General features: G+C 34.9%; 1 protein-coding gene across 4 annotated transcripts in view; it reads right to left on the bottom strand.

Annotated features, from left to right (window-relative positions):
- Nucleotides 1–4,840: 4,840 nt before the first annotated feature.
- The window catches only part of LOC139758781 (uncharacterized), a 46,688-nt gene continuing 39,817 nt past the window's right edge, over nucleotides 4,841–11,711 (bottom strand). For all 4 annotated transcript variants that reach the window (XM_071680573.1, XM_071680571.1, XM_071680572.1 and 1 more), the window contains 4 exons: nucleotides 11,480–11,687; nucleotides 7,660–7,965; nucleotides 7,041–7,403; nucleotides 4,841–6,369 (listed from right to left, as the gene is read on the bottom strand). In XM_071680573.1, coding sequence (XP_071536674.1) covers nucleotides 6,202–6,369; nucleotides 7,041–7,403; nucleotides 7,660–7,965; nucleotides 11,480–11,687 — 1,045 coding nt within the window. In that variant the 3' untranslated portion in view covers nucleotides 4,841–6,201. The remainder of the gene's footprint in view (nucleotides 6,370–7,040; nucleotides 7,404–7,659; nucleotides 7,966–11,479; nucleotides 11,688–11,711) is intronic.

Raw genomic sequence — 11,711 nt, 5'->3', positions numbered from 1 at the left:
AATTTAAAGAGGGTTCATCATCCAATAACGGGTCAATCTCCTCACTTAGGGAGTAGAAGTTCCAATGGTGTGTAGATTTTATGTATCTAACTACTACACATCAAAGCAAATATCATAATCAAAAACGTTGTTCTCTGCATTGTATTTGCACCAAATCCACATAATGGGAGGATGTCAAGGATGAAGCATTTCAACTCACATTTCTAAATTACTTTTGAAGTGCAATTCAATTTTTGGACATACCAGACATCAAGATCAAAAGATTCTCAGACTGAGACAACTTTGCTGGCATCAGGTCCATTATCATTTGGCATAACTTTTTTTTTTATAAAAGTTCTGTGATGAAGACCTGTGAAGCTATGCAATATCATACTCTTAAAAATGTCCTCTTTACATTCTTCACCTTGTGCCCAGTACAAAACAGTGTATGCTGTTTGATGAAATCCACAGAAAGACAGGAACCATTATCAAACAGAATTTGGATGCTTCCACTGCTTCCAATGCCTACAGGTATGCAGTACGATTCTACCCTCCCTGAACTGCGATCCCAAGACAATGAATGAACCAATCTATTGTAACAATGATCCCAGCAGTGACTTACTTGGGATCCAATAAAAGGACATCAATGTAACATAAAAAAAAAAAAAATGTAAGTCTGAATATGAAAATTCTTGTGGAAGCAGCAGTGTTCCTTCAAACCCTCACTTATGTGATGAACTTGAGCAGGTTTTGTTAAAATCTTTGAGCTTAAATATTTGAAGACTATATTTCACTGAACTATCTTGCCATTTATTTACTTCATATCACAGTTTTGCTTTAATTGCATTCAATATCATTAATATCTAAAATTTCCCTTTCATCTATTTTCAATTTATGCATGCTGACAAATATTTCCATCTTGATCTAAATAAGGTCCCTTCACCTGAGCTTAAAATATCAATTTCAGAAAAAATATAGAACAGTTTCCTTCAGCAGTCCCAAAATACAAGCGTTTTTTTGTCTTCATACAATACAAAATAGGTACTTCACATTCATGTTAATTTCAGTTTCATAACTATACTTTACTCTCATAGCCGTTTCCATAGAGATAATAATTCAATTTTGTGAAGATGCTAACTAAAAGACAACTTCTTTCATGAATTTATAGAAAAATATATCAGATACCCACACCCTTTACTTACTAAAATTACCCCTAAGAATTTAATCAGTCAGTCAGACCACCACAATCAAAGTTTTCAGTCTGAGGTTAAGAATTATGGAAATTTCTACATTTTCAACGTGAGAAACCAGACATAAGATCAGATTACTTTATGTTATCATGCCCTATATTTCCCTTTCATCTTCCAACCCCAGTTCCTCTTTTCCTAAAGATAATAATTACAAAACTTCTCACTTAAAAGTTCTGAAATGCTGCATAGAAGGATCTTATTCCCTGTCAGTCTTATTACAACTGCACTTCTGAATTAAATATATTCTCCTAATATGCATCTAATCCCAAATTTTCTCTTCCAGAACATGTCAAGAAACTTTTTTTTCTCATATGTTTAAATTTTCCCATTTTCTAATCAAAATCCAAAATTTTTGAGGCATAAAGGTAGGTCTAACATCAACATCCAAGAAGTGCATCCAATGGGGCATATGTGTCCCTTGCAGTGCTACATAATTAACGGAATGAAATAAGAATTGGTGGGAATAAAAAATTTGAAAAATATCAAAAGGTCTTAAGATCCAAGGTCCAAGGTGAATTTTTTTCCAGTAAAAAGCATAAAACAATTTTGGAAGATGCAATTCAGTTCTTTGGATGCTAGAAAACAAATTAAAAAAGAAGTATATGATTGAAGCAACTGCCTTGAACCATAAGGTTAACACAAAACCCCTTCCCTAAACTAAGGTGTAATTCCTGAAGATGGACAGATGAATGAGGAAAATGGAAGAATCAATGCAGTTGACACAATGAAGTATATGTAAGGGATATGCATGTTACTCGTTCCTATGACATGATTCAAATGTTTTTACATAATGCATTCTATCCTAAACATACACTGTTAATCCCAAAACCATGATGATGGGAGACAAATTCCATTATATTGGTAAATATTGACTAAAACATTAAATACCATGAAGCTTTCATAGATTTGCTTGATTTCTAGATATTTAACATAATTTTATTTTATTTAACCCCACATTTTCCTAGATCTTCATAACCCTCTCAACTTTCACCTCATTCAGTAATGTAGAATAAGAAAAAAAAAAATAATACTCCAAACCTCACTCCACCAGTCTAGAATTACTCCAGAGAAGTTTGAATATGCCTCTAAACTGATACCGACAGTATCATTCATTGTCTGAAAATTAAAGTTTAATTGCTGAGAGTGCAGTTTAGTTTCCTATTGGGATTGGGTTTGGATATTGACGATTTTGTACAGCAAAACTAGTGCATTGTTTGGGGAATACATTAATAGTTGTGGAGCAAGATCTAGAGCATTACATTTTATCAAACAATATCAAATGAGGCAATGGTTGTGAGGACTGCGTCTATCAGGGAATATGTGGGGTCAATTAGTGTAAAAGTAAGTACTACACATAAAATACCAACAAAACCTACCGAGAGCTTCGCTTGGTAACCGCAGTCACAGTAGAAATATACAACATTAAATATCTCTGCTCTTGAGGATCACATGACTACATGCATTCATCGACCATACCTAACACTTAACAGGGGGAATGTGGCTCCCTGGACACGCAAGAACCAAGCCTAACCTACCCAAGGGGCCCCGATGGTTATAATATACAAGACAACTAAGATATCATGTTTAGTCAAACTAATCACCCTTATCTAACCCTTGCATTGTGCTAAGAACTGGGGCTTATGAGTAAAAATACAATTCTGAACATTTTTGACAATACTGAGCAAGTCTTGGCATCGAATGCTGGGGCTCTTTTGCTCACCCAACCCGTACGTTGGTGTAGACACCCGCACCCTTGGGTTTGAGCTTCCCTGGCCCCCCCAACTCAAGGTAACCTAATATGAGATATCTGGTATCACAGATTTAAGAACTAGTCCTTATGGCAATATACTACATGTCTTGTGGTTTCAAACCTTTGTGCGGGAGACCGAAGTACTGGGGATCACTATTTGCTAAAACGTATTCTATCAATCTTAACTGATCTCTTTAACAAACTTAAAAATCATCCAAGTATTAGACCCAATACCTTACTCACTGTATCCAGTCAGTTACTAATGATCCTCATCATATAAAGATTAACGAATACTTACAATCATTACTCACTCAGGCTGACTAACTCTCCCTACCCACTAATACATGAGGTTACACAATACCTTTAAGAAACCAGGAATCACCAAATTCCCACAAGCTTACCTTAAACGTTAATTGGACACAATAAGCAAGACTTTCTTTGTCTCTCCCTTAATATTAATCCATATTCTTCCGATCTCCAAGGAGGAGCACATGATGCCATGCTTCTTGTCAGCTTCTGCACAAAATGTACACATTGTTCGAGTTCGACAACCGCTTGAAAGTTGGAAATTATGCATCTCATATATAACTAAGTGCTACATATATCCTCATTTTCGTATGTTCAAGCCACAATTAATACAAAAAAATATATATATATATATATATATATATATATATATGTATAAAAGAACTGATTCGGACAAGCATCAAAAGAGAAAAGGGTTTATTTATGGGAAAACGAATAAAACTAGTTACTGGTCACACTATATTCTTTTTTTTTCTGCAAATTAAAATAATTCATTGTTGTTCTTTGTAGATCAACTACAAATACTCAAAAGATAAAGTCAGCAACAAAAACCTCACTTTGCGTCTGTTAAGCAATCTTGTGCAAGAGGAGTTCCCAAAGGAAGGAATTTCAAGCATCACAGAGCACAGTTGCCCATCATAATTCAGTAAAAAGAACAGTAGTAGAAGAATAATTAGAAAGACATGCTAATCTCTCTATTATATGGTTAAGTCGCCGATAAAGACTGAATTTGAAGCTCCTGGTGCGAAGCGGCCATATTGTTGCCCTTTAATATTCTGAAGTTTCATACTTTGTAGATTTGTGTTCATAGTTATCACACATGTACACATTTCACCGTTAAAAGACCTAAAACTCATGTGATATATATATATATATATATATATATATATATATATATATATATATATATATACATATATATATATATATATATATATATATATATATATATATATATATATATATATATATATATATATATATACATATGACTACAAATGACAGCCGTATTGATTTCCAAATAATCATAGGGTTGAGGGATCTATAACAGAAGGAATGCTTGTGATTGGCTTTTCTCCCACCTACCATAATATTTTTGAACAGAAATTAAAATTTGGAGGAATTGGTTCTTCTTTGCTGGGAGTGGTTGGTTGATTATGTTGATATATTCCACCTGGGGAACGGTGGTGCCAACAAAATTTAGTTCTCCACAAGTCATTTGGGATGTCACCTGGCACTTTTCTGGGTGACTGACCTACCTGGCTTTCTTGAAAAATGTGATATTCTGTCACAAGGATGAATAAGACAGCTCTTCAAAGTCTAAAGAGAAACTTTCTCTTTTGGTATTCATATAGACTTAACTCTGAAACAAAACTCTATAACTTTTACATTTGATGAAATGCCTTTACTCATATCATTTTAACTCATTCTTCTTTCTGTTCCTTTTATGAGTCTTTGCCACAATCAGATTTGGCTGGGTATAACATGCAAAAGAATCCTACCCATTTTGGATACCAGTCATTAAATCTTCCAAGTGATAATAAAACTCAAAACACTTACTCAAAAATTTTATAGCATGTATCTAGATATTAGATAAATAATTCAGATGCTATGGCTTTACCAGAAAAAAATTGCAATGAAAAAGAGGAAGCTTTCTTAGTAAGTCTACACAAATATGAGTGTACTGGGCAGGGAAGTGAAAACAATAAAAAAGAAAATGGTAAAAGTAGGAACATTAGGTAGCCGAGAGTGGGATTGTGGCCACTGCTAATAATAAATGACCAAAACAAAATATGAAAATTTTCTAAGCTTCCATATTGTGCTGCATTAAATCTATTCATCTGTTTAAAACTTCTCAATCAGTATATTTGATAGGGGCATTCAGTTAGGGACTGATCCAATGTTGAAAAGAAAGATCCTTCAAGATGAAACCAACAAATGGCGGCAGAGTTCTTATTTCAATGACTAGGAGATGACTGATATCCTCAACTGAATGCTTACAATTACAGGATTATTCAAATATTGTATTAAAAAGATTACTCCTAAGGATTGGGGAAAAAGAATACAACTCACATGTCCCCTGCATATCACTGAAGGCACCTAAGAGAGGTTACAAATCCTCCAGTCCCATATCTCCACTTTCTAAAAGCAGGAACAGAAAAAGGAGCAAAGATAAATTTTTCTCAACACTCAGTTCCATATGCTTTCTTGCTAGGGCAGGAGAGATATGCATACATATAAAAATAAAAAGAAGTCAGAGAGACCAGAGTCTAGTGCACATTCTTGGTTCACAGAATGTAAAAGTATCAGCTATAAATGTTCTTTATATAACATCAAGAGACTCATGTATCATTCTAAAAGAACGCAATGCTACAATACTAGACTATATAATCAGTGGCCTTCTGATATGAAAATACACCTCTGTCTATTGATATGTGACCATAGAGTACAGATAATTACCTAAAATACTACATAATGTATAGCAAGAAAATTTTATACTTCAGTTCACGTATGAATGTACAACTATCAGTTATACAAGTAGACCAATGCCATTCCGTCTAAATGCTATCAGATATATGATCTATTATATTCCAGTGCTTATGCTAGGAATTTTACATTACCATAATTCATATACTCACAGTATGATAATCACTAAGACATTAAGGTACATACATGTTGCCAACTTGTGCCAGCATGTCAAAAAAAGACATTAGATCACATGAACAAATGTAACATTTGGAACGAGGACCTTTGTCACTAGTCATCAAAACACATTATAGTGCATTAACTTGTTCTTCTCCATGAACTCACATTATATTTCCTAATTTTCTTGATTTCAACACACAATACACCTAATGCTTATCTTCTTTGGCAGCTATCACACAATACTTTATGATACTTTTCTTCTTCTAAAGGTCACACCAAACTCTCTGAAGTTCTTCCTTGATTGGAGTCATTCTTGTTTAAGGATTTCCTGTCATCTGTTTTGGACCCTTTGTTTTCTTCCTCACCTTGGCAACGTTTCTTCTGGGCATCAAAGGCAGCCCTCTGCAGAATAGCTGCTGCTAATGCCACTTGGGAAATCTGGAATTTAATCATCAAACTCACATCAGAAATAGTTAATTCACAATTAGCTCAGGCATTTTACAAAGTGCATGTTAAGAATTCACCACTAATACAATCAACTAAGCCCTTCTAAGATGTTCCCTGACCTACTTGTGTGAGAACTAAAGGGAACTAATCATTTCCATAAAGGAGGCTCGTAAATAATGTCTGCGACATACTTTAAGTTACAAAACTAGAATTTCCTTGAAAGACAAGACATGGCTCCCAGTTGCTGTTAAGAAGGCATAGATATTTAAGGTGATGCTGGAAAAATCCAGCTTATATAATCAAAACTTTACACTGGCTGAGATTATGCTCTCAACCCAAGTAATGGGCAACTAGTTTGCTGCAAACCATTTTCTCTAAACTATTTTACTCCACATATCTATTCATGTTATCGTTTTGAAAGGTTACTTCTTATCTTAACCATTGTAATACTATTCACTGTTGTACCAATGTCCTTTAGAACTTATACTAAAGTTAAGGTGGAAAAAAATGAGATAGAGGGCATGTATATGATACAGGTGTTAGCATGGAGAAAAGCAAAAAGACAAATGAATACCACAGTTCCCAGAATGCATAAGTAACCCTCTAATTGGACAAGCTATTGACAATATTGAAAATGACATGAAAAATCTTGCAAGTAATACCTGAGAAAACGACTGTGATTTGAGAGTCCTTTCCAACGGATGTACCACTTCCTGTGTCTTTTCTCGTTTTATACGATTTTGAGTAAGCCCTTCATCATCATCTAATACCTGTGGCACGTGATGCATTATGGAGGACCACAAGCTAGTGTCATGTAAGCAATCACCAATGTTGGAAAGGGATTTTGGTCTCTTGCAATGCTGGGTTGGTTGATGGGATGGTATGAGTGGAACCTCCTCATGATGACAGCCACTAATCTGAGCATAACTGCTTAGACCAGCAGTCAAAACTGAAGGATGCTGAGTCTCATGGGCTGATGTGATAAAATTGCTGATAGCTGGGCACTGTTTTGTACACTCCTCTAGCTGGTTTGGGAGAATAAATAAACAAGATGACCTTAGTGCACAAGTAAAATTGATTCATATCAGTTACTTTTGGAAACATAAGATGAAAATGTTCAGGGGAATCACATTCAAATATCTTTAAAACAGTTAATGATATATAATTTTTCCCCTGAACACCTAAACTGTGCAATTTCTTCCTCTTTTTATCTTTCAATCTTCCTATAACCTTTAATACTAGATAATCTACTTAAAAAGAAAAGAAAACAGAGTATCACACCTGCAATTTGGATTTGAAAGCCTTAAGCTGCTCCTCCTGTAGAGTTGGGTTTGTACCCTCTGAGAAACTTTTACATTTAGAAAGAGCTGCAGATTCTCTCTGCACATCACCGACTGGTCCTCTACATCGCATCAACAGTTGCTGAACTACATCTGGTAAATCTACAGACTTTTTGGACTGCTGCAATTGCTGAAGCAGGTCCATCACATGCTTCAGGTTTGGCTTATTACTTTGCTGTTTACTGGCATCTTGATAAGGTGATCTGAGACTAGTGCAGTTATCTTCAAGTCCAATTCGAGGTTGATGCTTGAAAAAAATGGGACTTCAGAATCATAGGCATGGACAAGTCATTTAAAAATTCTAACTAAAAAACACTGAAAAAATTACACTGCAAAAATCTTTAGCATAATATAAGTCAAAACACATATAATATTTGCTTTAAGTATCAGTACAGCACTTGACAACTTTAAGTATCAAAAAATTACACTTTTTATAAATATCAAGATCTTATAAAGCAAATCAAGAAGTATAGTTTCTGGACATGAGACTAACCCATTAAGGCCAAGTGCAAAGTTACAGAAGCTATATCTACAATATCCTGGGGACGGGAGAGAAAGAATAGTTCCCATGTGTTCCCTGTGTGCCGTAGAAGGTGACTAAAAGGGGTGGAAGTGGGGGCTTTGAAATCCTCCCCTCCTATTCAACTTTTCCAAAACAGGAAAAGAGAAGGGGGCCAAGAGAAGATTTTTCCCTCTAAGGCTCAGTCATCTGTTCTTGATACTACCTCGCTAATGTGGGAAATGGCACATATGAATAGAAAAAAATCCTCAGTAATACAGGCTGGAATATGTGCTCAATCTTAAATACATACACAGTAATATCATGAAATATTCACATACCTATGTGAACTTGGTTTTAAGTGGAAGCCCCATAAAAAGAGGTTCCTAGGATAAGGGTACAAGTTAGTAACTAACATGCTTTGCAATCTTGGGAAGTATGTGAAAGTTTCTTAAGCATTGGTATTGGTATACATTCACTTTATCTATAAAACAAAACAGGTTAATGAGAATGTTCTCAACAACATTCTTTCATCAATTTTTCAAAATTTATGATTAATCATCAATCAGAAAATTGTGTTTTGAGTTATATACTAATAAGTACTGGTACATATGGTTAATCAAGGCAAAATCTTATAAATATACTATTGAGAACTCAAAGATATGAATGTCAAAGAGGTAAGTGCATGTTTGATACGATGAAACCAAACATTTAAAGATATTTTAGAAAATAATGATTTTCAAAAGTCTTTGTGATCCTCCTTTGAAATAATGAGGGTATATTTCCTGACATATGAATGGCCACATCTGAAGTCATCTGCCCTATGGAGGCAACCTACGCAGCTAAAAAGAAACATTGAACTTACTTAAAATTTCTGCCTCACTGTGGTATAATAATAACTGAAATTAAGCTCTTTCTCATAAGAGTCTCAGTTTATTTTCCTATTGGTAATGATGTTTTACTTTCAACAAGCTTTTATTTTGAAATTCCTAAAGGAAAACTGGACGACTGGAAAAAAGTGACAGTTACCTTTAGATGCGGCCACCCACACCTCCAGGAAAATATTCTCTCCTTATGTCAGAGGTTTTTCCCTGTCTGGTGGAGGGCCACATCCAAAGCTGCAGGCATAAGTCTGCAAGGGTTAACTGGGATTTGGCAGGTCATCCACTTACACATTTGATACCCTGGAGGAAAAATTAAGTATTACAGGTATCAAAGGGAAGGTAATTCCCTAAATCATAAACCTTAAAGACAATAAAGCCTTTATCAGTATTTCATATTGTTACCAAAACATTACATTTGAGTGTTTATGTTACGACAGATATGGAATTATGTAGAGGCCACTTACAACTTTTAAAACTCCAAGAGAGAAAAAAATAATGTATCAGAGAAACTTGAAGTATACATAACTGGAATCCACAATGTAGGAAGCTGCTAGCTTCCATGAGATACACATCAATAAGTAAAAAATATGAGTATCATATCAACAATAAATACTATTCTTGTGTCTGTCATTTAATCTATATCACACGAGCAGAAACGACCATGGATTGAATTTCCCCCTATATTATGTGTTACTTTGGTCATTATTTCTAAATCATAATATTTCCTATTATGCATGACTGTACAATAATGATCCAAGTAAAACTTAATTCTCAGCAACTCAAATCATGCCTCAATAAAAATCTGGTTCCCCTGATAAATCACTGACGAACAAAAAAAATCATCTGAAGCCTTAACTGCTTTACGTTCAAGCACAGAAGCTTTAGGACTACGAAAAGCATTATCACAATCTATCTAGCTGGGGTAAGATTGGTACCAGTTGTGTAATAAATACTAGTTACCTCAGTATTCTTTACATTCCAGCATTTCTTAGTACTTTCCCATGAAGAAAAAGAACTGCTTTAACAGTCTGGGCATATTTGATTTGCAGATTGATGAGTATGGGAATCCAAAGCTTTCCAAAGGCTTTAAGTGCATCATCACATGATACTTAACCCTTAAATGCCAAGAATCATTATACAAGGACTTACGTAGAACCTGGGAGTCATTATATGAAGCAAGGTTTGTTTCAATCCCCCTACAAATATTCTTAGACATTTGCATGGCTTCTAAGTGTCACCTTAGTCACTAAAGGTACTTATTTCGGAGACTACTATAGGCTTTGTTTAAATCTTGCCTGCTAACAAAATTTTGACATATGTGTGGCTTCTAGGTGTCACCTTAGTCACTATAATTACTTAATTCAGATAATACTACTCTCTATGAGTAATCCTGAAGCATAGATATACATGTGAATATGTGTATATATATGTTCAAGCATAAATATGTAAATACAGTGAGTGTAAATAGTAACCAAAAATACTGATCTGGGTCATTTAGTGAGTTTGTGTTAAGAGGCTCACCCCACTGTGCCTCTCCCCTCTACTCCCTTCCTCTGCTGTCTCTATTGGACAGCTTCAGTATACCACAAGCTTATAATAATTGTTAGCTCATTTTTTTACAGGAATCTTTCATATATACATGTATTTCTCTCATGAATAGTTATAAGTGGCATCACTTTACTAATAGGGCTTCCCTCCTATTGCTAATCCTCCATCTTCCTCAACCATTCCTCCATCTTTCATCTGCCATCCCACCACTGTATTATATAATGGGCATATAAGTTATGGTAGCTCACTTGTTTGTACATATTCTTGACTTTTACTTGTATTTCTTTCATTATGAAATGGGGAAACAGAAAATTTAATAATACCATTGCTGTGCTTGGCTTATTTCTGCATACCCTCCAGTCTAGGGTTTTTCAGATTAAAAAAAATATCACAAAAGGATTTATCCTTACAAATGAATTCAACACATTGCTGAAAGACACAAATTATCAAAAATGGAAAACAATACTTCATGAGAACCTACAATACCTTTCAGTTTCCGAAGCAGTATGATATTTTGTTAGCCTGTTTCTAACACTTAACTGTCACCATACAGCCCAAACAAAATATCTTAAAATTCATCATCATCATATTCCTCTTAATCACTATTTTTCATCAAACCTACATAGTTTTTCTTCCCATGGCACTGCATGTTTTATGTTTGTGACTGCCAACTGAAATTTCCTTCAGCTATTAGAGAAGTATATTTTTCCCTGAATCTGCATGATTCGTGTGTGAGAATATTTTGAAAAAAAAGCCAAAAATCTTGTAAAACCTGTGAAATTCACAAAGCTTATCAAAGTGGAAGAATGAAAGATGGTTGTAAAACTCACCCCTATAGCATCATCCCTGGCTTCATCTTCAAATTTGCCCTTCACCACACTGGCTCGCAAATCACCATTTCTCACGCCCTCAACATGGCCTGATATTAACGCTGTTGTTTGAAGGGGATCTGGAGGACTTTTCAGTGAGCCAGTATGTGAAGAGCCTTGCAATGTGTCTGTATGGACAGATGTCTTGTGTTTCCTGGCCTTCTGAGGACTGGGAATGGAACATAAGTAATGA

The sequence above is a fragment of the Panulirus ornatus genome, chromosome 31, assembly GCF_036320965.1.
Source record: "Panulirus ornatus isolate Po-2019 chromosome 31, ASM3632096v1, whole genome shotgun sequence".
NCBI classification, from domain to species: Eukaryota; Metazoa; Arthropoda; class Malacostraca; order Decapoda; family Palinuridae; genus Panulirus; species Panulirus ornatus.
The sequence above is the reverse complement of the archived record's forward strand: the minus strand, read 5'-3'. Positions and strand labels throughout refer to the sequence as shown.